The 22529-nt window shown below is 38.3% G+C and overlaps 1 protein-coding gene and 1 pseudogene across 32 annotated transcripts in view; one reads left to right on the top strand and one right to left on the bottom strand.

Annotated features, from left to right (window-relative positions):
• CCDC18 (coiled-coil domain containing 18) overlaps positions 1-13697 on the top strand; it is a 101594-nt gene extending 87897 nt beyond the window's left edge. For 26 of the 32 annotated variants that reach the window (XM_063664603.1, XM_063664638.1, XM_063664629.1 and 23 more), the window contains 2 exons: positions 5961-6428; positions 13135-13697. In XM_063664603.1, the coding sequence (XP_063520673.1) occupies positions 5961-6428; positions 13135-13149 (483 nt within the window). In that variant the 3' untranslated portion in view covers positions 13150-13697. The remainder of the gene's footprint in view (positions 1-5960; positions 6429-13134) is intronic. The other 6 variants (XM_054476069.2, XM_063664668.1, XM_063664641.1 and 3 more) reach the window with 3 other exon arrangements.
• Positions 13399-13797, bottom strand: LOC129030600 (large ribosomal subunit protein eL39-like; annotated as a pseudogene).
• Between the last annotated feature and the right edge of the window lie 8732 nt (positions 13798-22529).

The raw sequence follows: 22529 nt of genomic DNA, 5'->3' as shown, positions 1-22529 counted from the left end.
TTCTCCTCCAAAGGATTGCAGCCCCTCGCCAGCAATGGAACAAAGCTGAACGGAGAATGACTTTGATGAGTTGACAGAAATAGGCTTCAGAAGGTCGGTAATAACACACTTCTCCAAGCTAAAGGAGGATGTTTGAACCCATTGCAAGGAATCTAAAAACCTTGAAAAAAGATTAGACGAATGGCTAACTAGAATAACAGCGTAGAGAAGACCTTAAATGACCTGATGGAGCTGAAAACCATGGCACGAGAAGTGTGTGACACATGCACAAGTTTCAGTAGCCGATTTGATCAACTGGAAGAAAGGGTATCAGTGATTGAAGTTCAAATGAATGAAATAAGGTGAGAAGAGAAGTTTAGAGAAAAAAGAGTAAAAAGAAACAAACAAAGCCTGCAAGAAATATGGGTCTATGTGAAAAGACCAAATCTACGTCTGATTGATGTACCTGAAAGTGACGGGGAGAATGGAACCAAGTTGGAAAACACTCTTCAGGATATTATCCAGGAGAACTTCCCCAAGCTAGCAAGGCAGGCCAACATTCAAATTCAGGAAATACCGAGAACAACACAAAGATACTCCCTGAGAAGAGCAACCCTAAGACACATAATTTTCAGATTTACCAATGTTGAAATGAAGGAAAAAATGTTAAGGGCAGCCAGAGAGAAAGGTTGGGTTACCCATAAAGGGAAGCCCATCAGACTAACAGCAGATCTCTCAGCAGAAACTCTACAAGCCAGAAGAGAGTGGTGGCCAATATTCAACATTCATAAAGAAAAGAATTTTCAACTCAGAATTTCATATCCAGCCAAACTAAGCTTCATAAGTGAAAGAGAAATAAAATCCTTTACAGACAAGCAAATGCTGAGAGATTCTGTCACCACCAGGCCTGCCTTACAAGAACTCCTGAAGGAAGCACTAAACATGGAAAGGAACAACTGGTACCAGCCACTGCAAAAACATGCCAAATTGTAAAGAACATCGATGCTAGGAAGAAAGTGCATCAACTAATGAGCAAAATAACCAGCTAACATCATAATGATAGGATCAAATTCACACATAACAATATTAACCTTAAATGGAAATGGGCTAAATGCCCCAATTAAAAGACAGACTGGCAAATTGGATAAAGAGTCCACACTCATCAGTGTGCTGTATTCAGGAGACCCATCTCACATGCAGAGACACACATAGGCCCAAAATAAAGTGATGGAGGAAGATCTACCAAGCAAATGGAAAACAAACAAAAAAAAAGCAAGGGTTGCAATCCTAGTCTCTGATAAAACAGACTTTAAACCAACAAAGATCCAAAGAGACAAGGCCATTACATAATGGTAAAGGGATCAATTCAACAAGAAGATCTAACTATCCTAAATATATATGCACCTAATACAGGAGCACCCAGATTCATAAGTCAAGTCCTTAGAGATGTACAAAGAGACTTAGACTCCCACACAATAATAATGGGAGACTTTCACACCCCACTGTCAACATTAGACAGATCAATGAGACAGAAAATCAACAAGGATATCCAGAACTTGAACTCAGCTCTACACCAAGCGGACCTAATAGACATCTACAGAACTCTCCATCCCAAATCAACAGAATATACATTCTTCTCAGCACCAAATCGCACTTATTCCAAAATTGACCACATAATTGGAAATAAAGCACTCTTCAGCAAATGTAAAAGAATAGAAATCACCACAAACTGTCTCTCAGACAACAGTGAAATCAAATTAGAACTCAGGATTAAGAAACTCACTCAAAACCACACAACTACATGGAAACTGAACAACCTGCTCCTGAATGACTACTGGGTACATAACGAAATGAAGGCAGAAATGAAGATGTTCTTTGCAACCAATGAGAACAAAGACACAACATACCAGAATCTCTGGGACACATTTAAAGCAGTGTGTAGAGGGAAATTTATCGCACTAAATGCCCACAAGAGAAAGCACGAAAGATCTAAAATTGACACCCTAACATCACAATTAAAAGAACTGAGAAGCAACAGCAAACAAATTCAAAAGTTAGCAGAAGGCAAGATATAAGATCAGAGCAGAACTAAAGGAGATAGAGACACAAAAAACCCTTCAAAAAATCAATGAATCCAGGAGCTGATTTTTAGAAAAGATCAACAAAATTGATAGACTGCTAGTAGGACTAATAAAGAAGAAAACAGAGAAGAATCAAATAGACTCAACAAAAAATGATAAAGGGGATATCACCACTGATACCATAGAAATACAAACTACCATCAGAGAATACTATAAACACCTCTACACAAATAAACTAGAAAACCTAGAAGAAATGGATAAATTCCTCAACATATACACCCTCCCAAGACTAAACCAGGAAGAACTTGAATCCCAGAGTAGACCAATAACAGGTTCTGAAATTAAGGCAGTAATTAATAGCCTACCAACCAAAAAAAGTCCAGGACCAGACAGATTCATAGCTGAATTCTACCAGAGGTACAAAGAGGAGCTGGTACTATTCCTTCTGAAACTATTCCAATCAATAGAAAAAGAGGGAATCCTCCCTAACTCATTTTCTGAGGCCAGCATCATCCTGATACCAAAGCCTGGCAGAGGCACAACAAAAAAAGAGAATTTTATACCAATATCCCTGATGAACATCGATGCAAAAATCCTCAATAAAATACTGGCAAACTGAATCCAGCAGCACATCAAAAAGCTTATCCACCACAATTAAGTTTGCTTCATCCCTGGGATGCATGGCTGGTTCAACATATGCAAATCAATAAACATAATCCATCACATAAACCAAACCAAAGACAAAAACCACATGATTATCTCAATACATGTAGAAAAGGCTTTCAACAAAATTCAACAGCCCTTCATGCTAAAAACTCTCAATCTAGGTATTGATGGGACGTATCTCAAAATAATAAGAGCTATTTATTACAAACCCACAGCCAATATCATACTGAATGGGCAAAAACTGGAAGCATTCCCTTTGAAAACTGGCACAAGACAGGGGTGCCCTCTCTCACCACTCCTATTCAACATAGTGTTGGAAGTTCTGGCCAGGGCAATCAGGCAGGAGAAAGAAAGAAAGGGTATTCAATTAGGAAAAGAGGAAGTCAAATTGTCCCTGTCTGCAGATGACATGATTGTATATTTAGAAAACCCCATCATCTCAGCCCCAAATCTCCTTAAGCTGATAACTTCAGCAAAGTCTCAGGATACAAAATCAATGTGCAAAAATCACAAGCATTCCTATACACCAATAACCGACCAACAGAGAGCCAAATCATGAGTGAGCTCCCATTCACAATTGCTTCAAAGAGAATAAAATACCTAGGAATCCAACTTAAAAGGGATGTGAAGGATCTCCAAGGAGAACTACAAACCACTGCTCAATGAAATAAAAGAGGACACAAACAAATGGAAGAACATTCCATGCTCATGGATAGGAAGAATCAATATAATGAAAATGGCCATACTGCCCAAGGTAATTTAGATTCAATGCCATCTCCATCAAGCTACCAATGACGTTCTTCACAGAACTGGAAAAAACTACCTTAAAGTTCATATGGAACCAAAAAAAAAGAGCCCACACAGCCAAGACAATCCTAAGCCAAAAGAAAAAAGCTGCAGGCATCACGCTTCCTGACTACAATGCTACAGTAACCAAAACAGCATGGTACTGGTAACAAAACAGAGATATGGACCAATGGAACAGAACAGATCCCTCAGAAATAACACCACACATCTACAACCATCTGATCTTTGACAAACCTGACAAAAACAAAATGGGGAAAGGATTCCCTATTTAATAAATGGTGCTGGAAAAACTGGCTAGCCATATGTAGAAAGCTGAAACTGGATCCCTTCCTTACACCTTATACAAAAATTAATTCAAGATGGATTAAAGACTTAAATGTTAGACCTAAAACCATAAAAACCCTAGAAGAAAACCTAGGCAATACCATTGCCTGGGCATGGGCATAGGCATGGGCAAGGACTTCATGACTAAAACACCAAAAGCAATGGCAACAAAAACCAAAATAGACAAATGGGATCTAATTAAAGAGCTTCTGCACAGCAAAAGAAACTACCATCAGAGTGAACAGGCAACCTACAGAATGGGAGAAAATGTTTGCAATCTATTCATCTGACAAAGGGCTAATATCCAGAATCTACAAAGAACTTAAACAAATTTACAAGAAAAAAACAAACAACCCCATCAAAAAGTGGGTGAAGGATATGAACAGACACTTCTTAAAAGAAGACATTTATGCAGCCAACAGACACATGAAAAAATGTTCATCATCACTGGTCATCAGAGAAATGCAAATCAAAACAACAATGAGATACCATCTCACACCAGTTAGAATGGCGATGATTAAAAAGTCAGGAAACAACAGGTGCTGGAGAGGATGTGGAGCAACAGGAACACTTTTACACTGTTGGTGGGACTGTAAACTTGTTCAACCATTGTGGAAGACAGTGTGGTGATTCCTCAAGGATCTAGAACTAGAAATACCATTTGAACCAGCCATCCCATGGGTATATACCCAAAGGATTATAAATCATGCTGCTATAAAGACACATGCACACATATGTTTATTGCGGCACTATTCACAATAGCAAAGACTTGGAACCAACCCAAATGTCCATCAATGATAGACTAGATTAAGAAAATGTGGCACATATGCACCATGGAATACTATGCAGCCATAAAAAATGAAGAGTTCATGTCCTTTGTAGGGACATGGATGTAGCTGGAAACCATCATTCTGAGCAAACTATTGCAAGGACAGAAAACCAAACACCGCATGTTCTCACTCATAGATGGGAATTGAACAATGAGAACACTTGGACACAGGGTGGGGAACATCACACACTGGGGCCTGTCGTGGGGTGGGAGGAGGGGGGAGGGATAGCATTAAGAGAAATCCCTAATGTAAATGACGAGTTAATGGGTGCAGCACACCAACATGGCACATGTATACGTATGTAACAAACCTGCACGTTGAGTACATGTACCCTAGAACTTAAAGTATTTTAGAAAAAATCCTATAAATCAATTTTAGATGAAGTAGTAAAAAAAAAAAAACCAGGAAAGAATTGAAATATGCATGTTAAACTATTTTGTAATGCATTCTGTGGTTATGACAATTTTAGTTATGAACACAGTATTTTTGAAAGCTACTTTAAGAATAGAAACTATCAGATTAAAACTGACAGGATTTAGAAATATGTATCTTATGGATACCTTTAAGAAAAGGCAAATGTATTTGAAGAGGAGACTACTATACTTACATTATTAAGCTTTTGAAATTAAAATGTCATCTCTTTTTTAGGCTTTTTGGTTTTTTAGTGTATGTAGTCTCATTCCTAGGATCCCAAAGTTCAGTCAGAGGACCCAAATGAAAGACATGAAAAAAATTGAAATGAATAGTTTATTTAACAAGGATTGATTTATTAAAAATTTATCACTTCTTTAAGTTTTTGAAAAATTTCTAATATACTAAAGCTTTCTTGTAATGAGAACACAAAAAGCAGAATAGCTTATCTATTTATTGCCTACTGGAAATTCTGAAAGGGGTCTTTTTGTGTCTATATGTGTTAGATTAACAAAAGATAGCATACCTCTACACCTTTGCAGAGAAATTTTTAGGTGTAAGATTTCAATCTTGAATAGAAATTGATATTGTCATTAACACCAAAAATATATATATAAGGAAAATCTAGTTTTAATGGAATTTCTTAGAATAAGCATATTTCAAATGAACATGTGTAATTTTCCCAAAGTGAACCTATCTTAAGTAAAGGTTTTAAACAGAGCTTGGAAAACTCTCAAGAATTATAAACAGAATTCCTATACTGGGACAAAGGTTGACTTTCTAAAAGTCTACGATTTTCTAAGGAGTTCATTCATTTAACAGAAATGTATTGAGCACCTACTATGTACCAATTTTTCTGCAGGAATCAGAATTAACCAGATTACAGGCCAAAATTTCTGGACATGAAAAGGCAGAAGACATGAAGTTTCTGCCAGCCCCATTTACATCTCCAACAGAAATTATGCCTGATGTTCAAGATTCAAAATTTGCTAAACGTTTTCACACATCTTTTTCCAAGTGTACAAAATTACGTCGCTCTATTAGTGCCAGTGATCTTACTTTCAAAACTAATGGTGATGAAGATCTTTCTGAAGAATTACTACAGGACTTAAAGAAAATGCAATTAGAACAGCCTTCAACATTAGAAGAAAGCCATAAGAATCTGACTTACACCCAGCCAGACTCATTTAAACCTCTTACATATAACCTAGAAGATGAAAGTTCTGAGAGTAATGACTTTAACACGCTTAGTGGGATGCTAAGATACATAAACAAAGAAGTAAGACTATTAAAAAAATCTTCTATGCAAACAGGTGCTGGTTTAAATCAGGTATGTATTTTATACACTGTAAGCTGTAATAATTTGTTTCCAAAGAATATCATTTTATTACTTGGAAGAAAATTCATATATTTAAATGAAAAACTACTAATATTTGAAAAAGGAAGATTTTACATTTTACACATTAAGTAAAATCAATACCAAAAGACATTTTCTCTAGGTCATGGTGTGAGATAATAGGGGGAAAGAGAGAGGCAGAGGGAGACAGAACAGGAAGTAGAACAAAAAATAGGAAGATAGACATGAAAGTGCTTAAAAATAAAAAAATTTAAAAACTGAAAAAAATAAAAATGGTAAGAAGAAATATGCAGTGAGAGGAATCCAGAGAAAGTAGGTTCTGAGGTGAATGTTCTCATAACTTCGTCATAATTTACTGTTCATCTGGGCTCTGTATGTCAAAATAAGTTATTGCTGGCTATCACTGATCTTTGGAAAGTTGATTTACTGATTAGCCATTATTTAAAAGCATGAATAAGGCCAACTGCCCTCATCCTTATAATTTTTCACCCTAAAATAGTTATGTTCATCTTTCCTTCTTTTGTCCCTTTTCTCTTTAAAAGAAAGATATGTCCCTCTTCTTTTTTAGAGAGAACCTCTTGAACATGTACTTTCAAGCCTTTAATACGCTTGCCTATTTTGCTTCTCTGCTTCCTGATTTAATCTGTATCTTCAGGCTTCTTTATTTCCCTCTTCCTTTCATTTCCAGACATCTTAAATTCATACCCACTCTAAGCTGGGTGCAGTGGCACATGCCTGCAATCCCAGCTACCCAGGAGGCTGAGGCAGGAGGATTATTTGAGCCCAAGAGTTTGAGACAAGTATGGGCAACATGGAGACCCCATCTCAAAAAAAATTTTTATTCATTCTATTTCTCCATTGTTGCTACCTCCTTACTACCCTTCCCACTTTGTAACTTACTGTATTTGTCTCTTGAATATTAAATTTACTGTTTTCTTGAAAGTCACAAAAAAACTCCTTATATAATAAACAAATTTAGTATCCTCTTTTTCTTCAGCTTTTGTAGATTTAACTGTCCATTCCCCCTTTTGATATTCTCTTCTCTTGACTTTTATGATTTAATATTTTTCTGGTCCTCTTCTTATTTTGAACTAATTACTTTCTCACTTTTCTGCTCCTCGTATTCCTTATGTTCCACAATATAGGATTTAATCTGTAGTTTGTGAATGGGCGAATGGAAATAATCTCCTTTAGATAATGTCAGCTTTTTAAAAAATGCCTAACATCATTTTCAAACACATCAGGATAGCTTTGGTGGCCTGAACAGTTAAAAAAAAATTTTGTTGGAATAGATCCAAGACAAAGAAAAATTGTTGAGTGAGTTTTTCTTCATAATACTTATTTTTGCTGGCTTAAGTATATGTCTATCTACTTGTTTATTGATTGTCTCCCCCACTGAAAATGTAAGCTCTGTGTGGACAGGGTATGGTCATTTCGCTTATTTCTATATTTCTAGTGCCTGGTATATAGTAGATGCTGAATGAATATTTATGAATGTATCAAGTGGCTAAATAAATTACATACAGTAAACACAACTGTAGTTTTAAATGCTAGATTTCATCAGGCTGTGCTGGCCAAAATTTCACTTTTAGCATATTACTTTTAGCACCCAAGAAGTTAAAGATTCAGTAAAGGTAACTGAGAAGTAATCAGTGAAACAGAAGAGAAATTAGGAGAGTATAATATTTCACAATGTATTTCAAGGAGGGTGAGATCAATTGTGTCCAGTGTTGCTAAGTAAAGTGAAGATTGATAATTGACTATCATATTTGGTAATGTCGAGGCTTTTATGACCCTCATAAGACTGGCTTTAGAGTAACAATGGGAATGAAAGCCCGATGTAGAGTGGGTTTAGCATAGAATGGAAAGAGAGGAAACAGAAACACCAAGAATAGACAACTCTTTGGATAAAGAGTAAAGCAGAGAAATGAGGGAGATGTGATGTCAAGGGAGAGTTTTTTGTTTTGCTTTTTAACGTAAGAGAGAAAACAGCTGTTGGATATTGATAGGAATGATCCAGTAGACAGGGAAACAGCAATTCAAGACAGAGTAGAAGGAGTAAAATCCTTAAGGTAGGCTTAAGAAATGGGATACAGGAGAGCAGTAGAGGAGTTGGTCTTGGATAAAAGAAGGGGCAGTTCATCCACTGTGGTAGGAAGGAAGGCAGAATATGGGAGCACAGAAACATATGGAATGGAAGGTTTGGTAGTGGGAGAGAAATCTCTTTATTGATTGCTTTTCTTTTTTTTTTTTTTGAAACGGAGTCTCGCTCTGTCGCTTACGTTGGAGTGCAGTGGCACAATCTTGGCTCACTGCAAGCTCCGCCTCCCAGGTTCACGCCATTCTCCTGCCTCAGCCTCCCGAGTAGCTGGGACTACAGGCGCCCGTCACCATGCCCGGCTAATTTTCTGTATTTTTCGTAGAGATGGGGTTTCACTGTGTTAGCCAGGATGGTCTCGATCTCCTGACCTCGTGATCTGCCTGCCTCTGCCTCCCAAAGTGCTGGGATTACAGGCGTGAGCCACCGCGCCCGGCTGATTGCTTTTATTTTCTTAGTGAAATAAGAAGCAGGGTTTTTTAGCTAAGGCACAGTAAGATATTGGATATTTAAGAACAGGGAAGGTATGTGAAATGGTTACTTACTTTGGAGAGTAGGAAAGCATAAACAGACTAGCAAAGTCTAGTAGAATTGCCAGCCAGATAGTTCTGTCATGTGGAACAACCATGCAAGATACAGGACATCTGGCATCATTTGTCCCTGCCTGTTGTATATCAGCAGCAGCATGTCCCTTTCTCCCCTATCATAGTGACAAACAAAAAGTACCATCAGAAATTTCTAGATTCTGTTCTGTAGAGGATGGTACTGCACCCTTTAAGAACCTCTGCTCTACTCCAGTGACCCTTACAGTCATAGATATGCAAGACTCTCTTTTTGGTAAAAATAGCACCTAATTTATGCAGGATAAATTTGATAAGTACAGTGACAGATTGTGATCATAACAATACATAGCCTTTACTGTATGTCAAGCAAATCCTTTATATATAAATTAACTCATTTAATCCTTATAACAACCCCCTGATAGGTACTATTATCTGAATAGTACCAAATAATAGTACCTAATAGTTCTACTGTAGTGGGTACTATTATTATCCTTATGATAGGAAACTGAGTCCCTGCTCTTAACCACTATATATAATATTTACATAAGTGTACTGGTATTTTCTTCAGTATGTCTGATTACATAGTTTGGTCTTGCAGTTGCTTAGCCAATTAAGGATTAAGAGTAGGAGTTAGCCAGGCGCGGTGGCTCACGCCTGTAATCCCAGCACTTTGGGAGGCTGAGGCAGGTGGATCACGAGGTCAGGAGTTCAAGACCAGCCTGGCCAAGAGGGCGAAACCCCATCTCTACTAAAAACACAAAAATTAGCTGGGCGTGGTGGTGCGCACCTGTAATCCCTGCTGCTCAGGAGGCTGAGGCGGAGAATTGCTTGAACCCGGGAGGCAGAGGTTGCAGTGAGCCGAGACTGCACCACTGCACTCCAACCTGGGTGACAGAGCGAGACTCCATCTCTAAATAAATAAATAAATAAATAGTAGGAGTTAAAAGTTACTACATAACAGATAGAATACTTTCTTACTCTGTAGGTTTTTGCAATATATATTTGAATTTTTCAAGTCATTTCACCTATTCAATTATCATTGAAGATCAATGCCAAATTAAAATATTCAAAATACTGGCCGGGCAAGGTGCCTCACACCTTTAATCCCAACACTTTGGGAGGCCAAGCAGGAGGATTACTTGAGACTAGGATTTCAAGGCCAGCCTGGGCAACATAGCAAGACCTGATCTCTACAGAAAAATAAAATGAAAAATTAGCTGGGCATGGTGGCACACATCTGTAGTCCTAGCTACTTGGAAGCTGAGGTGGGAGGATTGCTTGAGCCGGGTTCGAGGCTGCAGTGAGCTATTATCATGCACTGTAGCCTAGGCAACGGAGCAAGAACCCATCTCTAAACACAACAAACAAACGTTGTAGCCTATTGTTAAACTTAAAAGATTGGATTCTTACAATCCGATCAAAGTTATATTCTGTACAAACATAGTTTTCTTGATTGTCAATGATACTCTACTGAGTTTTAAATGCATTGACCACAGTCAATACTCATAACTTTAAGCTCACATGGAACTCTTATAGCGCATGAGCCTCAGTTGCATTACCTGTGGTAGTGACCACCTCATAGTCATTTACATGTATGTTGCATTAATAAATATATACTACTCTGTAAAATTTAATGAAAGAAATGTATTTTTATTTTTTTGAGACAGAGTCTTGCGCTGTCACCCAGGCTGGAGTATAGTGGCATGATCTCAGCTCACTGCAACCTCTGCTTCCCGGGTTCAAGCGATTCTCATACCTCAGCCACCTAAGTAGCTGGGATTACAGGCGTGTGTCACCATGCCCGGCTAATTTTTGCATTTTTTAGTAGAGACGGGGTTTCACCATGTTGGCCAAGCTGGTCTCAAACTCCTGGCCCCATGTGATCTACCCACCTTGGCCTCCCAAAGTGCTGAGATGACAGGCGTGAGCCACCACACCTGGCCTGAAAGAGACATTTTAAATTGGGATGTAGAGCCATGATCTGTAGCCTAGTTCAGGTCCTCAGCTTATTTCACCTGCCACTTAAGTATGACATTGCATTGGTCTCCTATTTAAAAGCAGGATTTTAAAACTCTTTTAAACCAAAGAAATTATTATTTAAATAAAATAAAGAAATCCAGTATGTCAAATAGATTCAAAGGTAGTTTATCTGATTGGGGGTAGGATATGTCTGACCTTTACCTAGTTACTTAAATCTACTCATGGCTGCTCATGCAAAAGCTCCAGAGCAGCCCTGGATTAATCATTAAGGAAAATAAGCAGGACCATAGGGAACTAAGGGGAATGCCACAGAGTTGTTTGCTCTAGCTATCATCCTCTTAATTCGTTCACTGCCACACTTGACTTTAGTAGAATTTTTAGTAACTGTCTTTATCTGCCATGTTCAAATTTAATCTGCATTATTAAAAAATCATTTTCTGTGGTATGATGAGTGACAAAAGTTTAAAAGTTTGATTTGAAAGTGTCATCAGGTATTACATTTGTTTCTTTACACATGGTGTGAATTTCAAAACCAGCTAGCTGGGTCTGGATAGCATTTGACTCATCAGCTGATTCGTCTAAAGGACTCTTAAGCAATTTTTTAAAGCAGTGGTAGGGCCAGGAGGCACCATTGTTGGGCTGTGCAGAGGGTATCAGCTGGCCTAAATCCAGCTCTGCTTCAGAAAGTACAGTTTTAAAGTCCACTGGTACAATGAAAAGAATGTGGAAATCGATACATGAGAAGTGTTTAATAAGTGTTAGCTCCCTTGTGTTGCAGCCCAAATACTATTTTCCTAATGGTTAAGTATGTTGGCACTTCCATTGAGAGTAAAGCCTCTTAACACAGCAGTATTCTGCTTTCAGACTAACAAAAGCTTCAGAACTCAAAAAATTACACCTGTACACAATTTAGAACACAATATCAGCAAATTCAGAGACTTCATATTAACTCCTATTCTAATCCTGTTTTGGATTAGAGCAGTGGAAGTGTTGTGAATACTGATTAATTAGCGAATTCACCGTTTATTAGGAATTTATAAGAAGTTATTCTATTTCTCTTATTTGTAAGTAGTTTTCAAGATATGGTACATATATCATGCAGTAAGATGAAAAATAAGAAATTAGGAAATTAGCTATAGGGAAAGCAAAGATAAAAAAAATGTTAAACCAGGAGTATAGGTAATACCTAGAGACATGATAATATTTTCAAATTCACACCCTCAGTAAAGATGAAGGTATGACAAGAAAATTTGGCCCATATTTTCTTAAATCCCCTGGGCCTTTTTCCTCTATTTTTCTACTTTATGTTAAACTGCTTTTATATGTAAATAATTGTCTTTTGTCTTTTTCTGCTCTTTTTTCTTTTTTTAATCTTCCTTTTTCATTGACTTTTTTCATGTAGCTATTCATCCTTGTTTATTGTGCTCTCAAACTATAATGTGACACTGATGCCTAAATGTTATTTTTATGTTCCTTTTTTTGAGTTTTAAAATTAGTTTAACCTCATATTCACACCTACCTCATCAAGCCAGAATTATTTGCTTTTATTTTTTATTTTATTTATTTTATTTTATTTTTTTGAGATGGAGTTACCCTCTTGTCTCCCAGGCTGGAGTGCAGTGGTGCAATCTCGGCTCACTGCAACCTCCCCCTCCAAGGTTCAAGTGATTCTCCTGCCTTAGCCTCCTGACTAGCTGGGATTACAGATGCTCACCACCACACCCAGCTAATTTTTGTATGTTTTAGTAGAGACAGGGTTTCACCATGTTGGCCAGGCTGGTCTCGAACTCCTGACCTCAGGTGATCCACCCACCTCGGCCTCCCAAAGTGCTGGGATACAGGCAGTGAGCCACTGCATTCGGCCTGCATTTTATATTCATGTGGTTAATTATTGACTTTTTATGATTCATATTTTTCAGTAGACTAAATATTTCTCACTCTCGCTTTAAATTATACTCCTGTTATTATGGTAGACTTTTAATGCTCAATCAGTTTAGGAATATTTCAAATATTAATCTATTATTTTGCATTATTCTAGGGAGAAAATGTGTAATTAAAAGAAGATACTGATGTGTTGAAAAAAATGGAATTTTTGGTACTGTGCTGTTTACTTATTATATGTAGCTCATACTTCATAGAAGCTGTTATTTTGCTTTTGAATAAATTTTATATTTCAATATTTTAAAAGAAAGCTCTTCTAAAAATTATATTTTTAAAGAAAATTTATTATTTTATTTATTGTTTTTTGGCTTAAACTTGCTGCTTTCCTTTGCTTTTTATATAAAAATCATTGTTAAAATGCATAAGTACATTGAGGAATGTAATTTTTTTTTTTTTTTAATGGAAGGCCTCACATATTTATTACTGAACCCAGCCAACCAACGCGTTCATAACAGATGCAGAGAGAAAAAATATATTCCCAACAAAACATGTCAAACTCTCCGGATAGTGGTGATATTTTCAGCCTGATATGGTAACATGATTGTGACCTTCAGACAGCATAAATATGTGTGCCATCTCATATGCAATTCCTTATAGACCCAGCTTGGTTCTTCTCCATTGTCTCCTTTTGGTTTTATTTTATTAATAAAATCCTGATTTTATTACTAGTTTTCATCTGAATCCACTGGGGAATGGGACAATTTTGCTTTTGTTTCTTGGCCAGCAATCGCTTAATCCTGAAAGTCTTGTGAGAAGACATGGCAAGAAGCAGAGTCAAGCACACACCATGATGGCAGAGAAAGGAAAAGAGGCGAGGAATGTCAGTTCTTAATCAGACTATTATTTGCTAATTTTTCTAGTATTACTTAATTTTCAAAATTAGTATAAATTTGTAAGTCATTCTGCCACAGGTTTATAATTATACTAATAATGGCTGACTTTCATTGAGCCAGTTTACTGTTTATCAGTGACTATTCTAGGCAGTTGTATTAGTCTGTTCTCATGCTGCCAATAAAGACATACCCCAGACTGGCTGGGCGCAGTGGCTTACGCCTGTAATCCTTGCACTTTGGGAGGCTAAGGCAGGTGGATCATGAGGTCAGGAGATCGAGACCATCCTGGCTAACATGGTGAAACCCTGTCTCTATTAAAAATACAAAAAAAGTAGCCGGGCATGGTGGCGGGCGCGTGTAGTCCCAGCTACTTGGGAGGCTGAGGCAGGAGAATGGCATGAACCCGGGAGGCCGAGCTTGCAGTGAGTCAAGATCGTGCCACTGCACTCTAGTCTGGGCAACAGAGCGAGACTCAAAAAAAAAAAAAAAAAAAAAAAAGACATACCTCAGACTGGGTAATTTATAGAGAAAAGAGGTTTTTTGGTTTTGAGATGGAGTTTGCTTTTGTCACCCAAACTGGAGTACAGTGGCACCATCTTGGCTCACTGCAACCTCCGCCTCCTGGGTTCAAGCGATTCTCCTGCCTCAGCCTCCTGACTAGCTGGGATTACAAGTGCCCACAACCATGCCTGGCTAATATTTTGTATTTTTTAGTAGAGACGGGGTTTCACCATGTTTGTCTGGCTGGTCTTGAACTCCTGACCTTAGGTGATCCACCCACCTCGGCCTCCCAAAGTGTCAGGATCACAGGCTTGAGCCACTGCGCCTGGTCAGAAAAGAGGTTTAATAAACTCACAGTTCCACATGGCTGGGAGGCCTCACAATCAATCATAGCAGAAGGCAAAGGAGCAGCAAAGTCAAGTTTTGCATGACAGCAGGTAAGAGAGAGCATATGTGGGGGAACGTCCCTTTATAAAACCTGAGATCTCATGAGACTTATTGACTATCACAAGAACAGCATGGGAAGGACCCACCCTCATGATTCATATTTTTGAGGATTTAAAGGAAAAGATGGCCATAATGAGTGAATAGATGGGGAGGAATCTTAGACAAATACAAATCAAGGAGTGGTACAAGGTAGAAACTTAGGGAGTCCCAATATGTTACAGGCAGGCAGAAAAGAAAACTGAGAATGGATGTTTAGAGGTAAAGTAACCAAATGGAAATTCTAGAACCAAAAAGTATAGTAGCTGAACATTTAAAACTTCCAATATTGGCTTAACAGCAGATTGGAGATGACAGAAAAGTCAGTTGACTTGAAAGCAGATAAATAGTAAATTTCCACTCTGAAGAACAAAGAGAAATATGATTGAATAAATATAAAAAGAGCATCTAAGACCTGTAAGACAGTATTAAGAGAAGAAAGGGAAAATGGAGCAGGAAAAAAGGTTCTTATAGTTATGGCTGAAAATATCACAAATGTGGTGAAAAGATGACAACCTATAGATTTTCTAAGCTCAGCAAGCCCTAAGCAGGATTTTAAAAAAAAAATCCTGCTTAGTCGTATAATAGTGAAAATTCTGTAAACCAAACACAGAAATATCTTAAAAACAGAGAGAAAAAAATCCTCATGTAGGGGAACAGTGATCCAAAAGAAGGCAGATTTCCCATGAGAAAGAGTGAGACACACTTTTAAAAGGACAACTGTATTAGTCTGTTCTCACACTGCTATAAAGAACTACATGAGACTGGGTAAATTATAAATAAAAGAGGTTTAATTGACTCACAGTTCCACAGGCTGTACAGGAGGCATGGCTCAGGAAGCCTTGGGAAACAAAATCGTGGTGGAAGGTGAATGGGAAGCCAGCATGTCTTACATGGCAGGAGCAGAAGGAGAGCAAAGGGAAGTGCTACACACTCTTAAACAACCAGATCTTGTGAGAACTCTATCATGAGGCAGCACTAGGGGGACGGTACTAAACCATTAAAAACCACTTCCATGATCCAATTATCTCCCACCAAGCCCCACCTCCAATACTCAGGTTCACAATTCAACATGAGATTTGGGTGGAGACACAAAGCCAAACAATATCATTCCAACCATGTCCCCTCCCACATCTCATGTCCTTCTCACATAAAAGTTCAATCATCCATTCTCAACAGCCCCCTAAGTCTTAACTCATTTCAGCATTAACTCAAAAATCCATAGTCCAAAGTCTCATCTGAGACAAGGCAAGTTCCTTCCACCTATGATCTTGTAAAATAAAAAACAAGTTAGTTACTTCAAAGATACAATGGGGGTAGACATTGGGTAAATGCTCCCATTCCAAAAGGGAAAAATTGGCCAAAAACAAAGGGGCTACAGGCCCCATGATCCAATCACCCTCCACCAGGCTCCACCTCCAACACTTGGGATCACAATTCAATATGAGATTTGGGTGGGACACAGAAGCAAACCATATCAACAATATAATGAAAGTTAAAAGTATGGACAAAGATACTAGGGAAACAAGCATAAAAAATGCTTCAGGGCTATATTAATATCTGACAAAGTAGATGTCAAAAAAATGAGTTTTGCCAGAGATTAAAAAAAGATGTTTTGTAATGGTAAAAGGATCCATTTAATAGGAAGACATACTCCTAAATGTGTATACACCAAATAACAGACTTCGGACACATGAACTGAAATCTAACCGAACTAAAGGGACAAATAGAAAGATCCATATAGTGGGATAGTTTAACCTCCAGTTTTCAGTAATTAAAAGAATAAGAGACCAAAAAAAAAAAAATCAGCAAGGATATAGAAGTTATGAATAATATCAAACTGACTTGACTTAACTGACATTTAAAGAATACTATAGAGCCACACGTGGTGGCTCATGCCTGTAATTCCAGCAATTTGGGAGGCCAAGGTGGGAGGACTGCTTGAACCCAGAAGTTTGAGACCAACCTGGGCAACATGGCAAAACTCTTGTCTCCACCAAAACAAACAAAAAAATCAACCAGGCATGGTGGTGTGTGCTATAGTCCCAGCTATTCAGGAGGCTGAGGTGGGAGGATTGCTTGATGCTTGAGCCCAGGAGGCAGAGGTTGCAGTGAGCAGAGATCACACCACTGCACTCCAGCCTGGGCAACAGAGCGAGACTATATATATATATATATATAAATACGTATTGTAGGCCGGGAACAATGGCTCACACCTGTAATCCCAACACTTTGGGAGGCTGAGGCAGGAGGATTGCTTGAGCCCAGCAGTTCAAGACTGGCAAGAACAACATAGTGAGACCCCATCTCTACAAAAAAATAAGAAATTAGCTGCACACGGTGATGTGTGGCTGTGGTCCCAGCTACTCAGGAGGCTGAGGTAGGAGAATCTTGAGCCTGAGAGTTCAAGGCTGCAGTGAACCATGATCACTCTACTGCACTTCAGGCTGGGCAACAGAACAAGATCCCATCTCAACAACAACAACAACAAAAAGCAGATTGCTATTAAATATGAGGATCATCAGTGCATACAGACTGCCTAAATTAAAAAGCCTAACAAAAGCTACAAATCAACAGTTTTAAAACATTGGACATGAAGCAACAAAAGATAGTGATTTCTGAGAGAGGGGTGAGCCCTTTATTTCTCCCAGCTTATTACCTGGAGTAAGTTTCTAGGCTGTGACCTTGAGTTGAAGAGACAGAGCTAGGAATCTGGGGAGGCTAACAAGGCTAGAATTCACAGGGCACAGTAATAGAGAGGAGAGAGCTACACAGAGAACTCGAAATTAAAGGATCTCCCTCAAATTTTCAGATGAGAAATCATCAGTGACTATATGTGAGGAAGCTACACCAGGCAAGGGAAAGAACCACTTAAATAATTGGAACAATCCTCAGAACTCAGAAAACTCTGAGAATAGATTTGTTTCCATGACTAGGAGCGAGAAAATCTCATCATTTTCGGGGCATCAGGTAGAATTCTCAAGAATGTTGCCTCAATAATGGGGAAATAAACCCTAGACTAAATGCCTCTTGGGTACTAGTTTAGAGTCATTTAAAGCAAAACCTGAAAGGATAAAACTGTTTCCAAATAACCATGCCCAAGAACAAAAGCTCAAGGATATTTATAGGAATAAACTATTTATCTAATAATGTAAAATTCAGAATGTGTTTAATCAAAAGTTACCAGGGCCGGGAATGGTGGTACACAGCTGTAGTCCCAGCTATTCAGAAAGCTGAGCCCAGGAGTTCAAAGCTGTAGTGTGCTATGATCACACCTATGAATAGGCACCGCACTCCAGCCTGGGCAACATAGCAAGACCCCATCTCTTAAAAAATTACCAGGAATGGAAAGAAGCAGGAAAATATGACCCAATAATGATAAAAAGCAATCTAAACCAACCAGAAAAGACATAGATGATCAAATTAGTAGTCAAGGCCACTAAATTATTACAACTGTATTCCGTATGTTTAAGAAGCTAGAAGAAACACTGAACATATTGAGTAGAGACATGGAAAACATAAAAAAGAAATACAACTTTGAGAGATTAAAATAACAATATTTGTGATGAAAAATAAATTGGATGAGATGAACAGGAGATTATATATTGTAGAGGAAAGATTAATGAACATGAATACAAAACTAGAAACTATCAAAATGAAACAAATAAAAAATTGTAAAAAAAAGAAGTGAGCAGAGCATCAACCAGCTGCAGGAAATCTTCAAGTGACATAATATACTTCTACTTGAAGTCCCTACAAAACAAAAGGTAGAGGGGAGGGAGACAAGGGGAAACAAAAATTCTCAAAAAATGTTTTCAAACCTCTTGAATATATGTTAGAAACTATAGTGTGTAGTGTGTTGTGGGGTTTATAATCTATGTAAAGTAAATCTATTCCAATAACAGCATAGGGACTGTGAGGAGGGAAATGGAAGTACACTGTTTTTGTTTTTTGTTTTGTTTTGAGATGGACTCTTGCTCTGTCGCCAGGCTGGAGTAAAGTGGCGCAATGTCAGCTCACTGCAATCTCCACCTCCTGGGTTCAAGTGATTCTCCTCCCTCAGCCTCCCGAGTAGCTAGGACTATGCGCGCCACCATGCCCAGCTAATTTTGTTATTTTTAGTAGAGATGGGGTTTCACCATGTTGGCCAGGATGGTCTCAATCTCCTAACCTCGTGATCCACCCACCTCAGCCCCCCAAAGTGCTGGGATTACAGGCGTGAGCCACCACATCTGGCCAGAAGCATACTATTTTAAGGCTCTTATATCTTATCTCAGGTGTAAGAGTGAAATATCACCTGAAAGTAGACTGTGATAAGTTAATGTTCTATATTATAAGCCCTAAAGTAACCATTAAAATAACACAACAAAAAGTTATAGTGAATAAACCCCAATAGAAAATAAAATGGAATCACAAAAAATAATTTTTCCAAAAGAAGACAGAAAAAGAGGGAAAAGGGAGCAAGGAATAACTGGAACAAATAGAAAACAAATAGCAAATGGTAGATTAAAGACAACCAAATCAATAATCATATTAAATGTAAATGGCATAACCATCTTCATTAAAAGAGATCATCAGGTTGTATCAAAAAATAAGACTCAGCTATCTGACACCTACAAGAAACAATACTACCTACAAGAAGTACAAGACAGAAATAGATTAAAAGGATTGAAAAATATGATATGCTAACACTGATCAAAATAAAGGTGGGGCTGAGCATAGTGGCTCACACCTGTAGTCCCAACATCTTAGGAGGTCGAGGCAGGCAAATCACTTGAGGTCAAGAGTTCGAGACCAGCTTGGCCAACATGGTGAAACCCTGTCTCTACTAAAAATACAAAAACTTAGCTGGGCGTGGTGGTGTATGCCTATAATCCCAGCTACTCGGGAGGCTGAGGCAGAAGAATCAGCTGAACCCATGAAGTGGAGGTTGCAGTGAGCTGAGATCATGCCACTGCACTCCAGCCTGGGTGACAGAGCAAGACTCCACCTCAAAAACAAAAACAAAAACAAAAAACAAACAAACCCAAAAAATAAAATAAGTAAAGGTAGAGTGACTATATTAACACCAAAGTTCTTTCCAGGACAAGTATCATCAGAGATAAAGAGAGTAATTTCATAATGGCAAAGAGGTCAAGTGATCCAGAAAACACTAATCCTAAGTGTATAAGTAACTAATAACAGATCTTCAAAATACATGATATAAAAGCTAATAGAACTGCAAGGAAAAATAGACAAGTCCAGAATTAAAGTTAGCTATTTCAATATCCCTTTCTCAATAACTTATAGAAAAAGTATCCTGAAAAATAATAAGATATAGAAGACAGGAACAACAACATAAAACAATTGAACCTGACATTTCTAGAACACCTCACCCAACAACAGCAGAAGATATATTTTTAAACTATGCAGGAAACATTTACCAGGATAGACCATGTTCTAGGACATAAAACAAGTCTGAGTAAATTTAAAAGGATCTAAGACATACCAAGTATGTTCTCTGAACACAATGTTGAGTTAAATTATAAACATAGAGCAGAAGGAGGTATCTGAGAAAACCTTAATTTTTGGAAATTAAGTAACACACATCTAGGCAGGTGCAGTGGCTTATGCCTGTAATCTTGGCACTTTCAGAGGCTAAGGCAGGAGGATCACTTGAGTCCAGGAGTTTGAGACCAGCCTGTGCAACACAGTGTGACCTCCATCTCTACAAAAGTAATAAAGTTTACCCAGGCATGGTGATGTGTGCCTGTCACATCAGCGGCTTAGGAGGCTGAGGTGGGAGGATCACTTGAATCTGGAGTTCGAGGCTGCAGTGAGTTTTGATTGTGCCACTGCATTCCAGTCAGTATGAAAAAGCAGTACCTTTTCTCTAAAAGACGCTAAAGTTAACAAGAACTTCAGTACAAAAATCCACAAAAAACCTTCACCAGAGAATCCTTCTCCACCAGGACAATGTTCCTGCTCGTTCCTGTCATCAAACAAGAGGAATTTTGTGAGTTTCTATGGGAAATCATTATGCATCCACCTTACAGTCCTGATTTGGCTCCTTCTGACTTCTTTGTGTTCCCTAATCTTTAAAAAAATCTATAAAGAGCACCCATTTCTCTTCAGTTAATAATGTAGAAAAGACTGTATTGACATGATTAAATTATCAGGACCCTCAGTTCTTTAAGGAGAAACTAAATGGCAGGGATCATTGTGTACAAAAATGTCTTGAATTTAATGGAACTTATGTTGAGAATTAAAAGTTTTATATTTTATATTTTATAATTCAATTTTTCATAATAATTGGAGATCCCCTCATATCAGAGAAGAGGAAAGGTCTCAATGACTTCAGCTTCTACCTTAGGAAAGTAGAAAATAAAGAATAAACTGCTTCCCAAAGGAAGCACAAGAAAGGAAATGTTAAAGATCATAGTGAATTTTAATGAAATAGATAACAAAAACAATAAAGAATAAGGCACATCAAGATAGCCATATAAAAGCCTCCACCAATCGTCTTTCCTTCAGGAACATCAAATATAACGACTGTCTACAAAAAAAAAAAAAAAGAAAACATCTTCGTACAAACCAAAAAGCAGGTGAGCACTCCCAATACCTGGTTTTTAACTTCATACTGCTGAAAGAGGCACTGAAGACGGTGGGAAAGATAGTCTTGTATTGCTGATGCCACTCCTCTCCCATCCCCAGGCAGAGGCTGCATGGCACAGGGAGAATCTGTGCTCTTGGGGGAGAGAAGGAGAATGCAGTGATTCTGGGGCTTTGCACTGGAACTCAGTGATGCCAACACCAGACAGAATTCAGTCAATGCCCACAAAGGGAGTATTTAGCCCTAACCACATGGGAATCACCTATACCAGCAGTTGGAAGCTGAGTTATATGGTTTGGCTGTATCCCCAACCAAATTTCATTTTGAATTGTAGTTCCCATAATCCCCATGTGTCATGGGAGGGACCCCGTGGGAGGTAATTGAATCGGGACGGTTACCCCATGCTGCTGTCCTCGTGATAGTGAGTGAGTTCTTACGAGATCTGATGGTTTTATAAGGGGCTTTTCCATCTTTGCTTGACATTTCTCCTTCCTGCCACCATGTGAAGAAGGATGTGTTTCCTTCCCCTTCCACCATGATTGTAAGTTTCCTGAGGCCTTCCCAGCCATGCTGAACTGTGAGTCAGTTAAACTTCTTTCCTTTATAAATTACCCAATCTTGGGCATGTCTTTATTAGCAGCATGAGAACAGACTAATACAGTAAATTGGTACCAGTAGAATGGGGCGCGGCTATAAGGATACCTGAAAATGTAGAAGTGACTTTGGAACTGGATAACAGGCAGAGGTTGAAACAGTTTGGAGGGCTCAGAAGAAGATGGGAAAATGTAAGGAAGTGTGGAACTTCCTAGAGACTTGGAGGGCTCAGAGGACAGGAAGATGTGGAAAAGTTTGTAACTTCATAGAGATTTGTTGAATAGTTTCAACCAAAATGCTGATAACGATGTGGACAATGAAGTCCAGGCTGAGGTGGCCTCAGATGGAGATAAGGAACTTATTTGGAACTGGAGCAAAGGTCACTCTTGCTATGCTTCAGCAAAGAGACTGATGGCATTCTGCCCCTGCCCTAGAGATCTGTGGAACTTTAAACTTGAGGGAGATGATTTAAGGTATCTGGTGGAAGAA

The sequence above is a fragment of the Pongo pygmaeus genome, chromosome 1 (genome assembly GCF_028885625.2).
Source record: "Pongo pygmaeus isolate AG05252 chromosome 1, NHGRI_mPonPyg2-v2.0_pri, whole genome shotgun sequence".
Lineage (NCBI taxonomy): Eukaryota > Metazoa > Chordata > Mammalia > Primates > Hominidae > Pongo > Pongo pygmaeus.
This window is presented reverse-complemented; position numbering and strand designations above follow the sequence as displayed.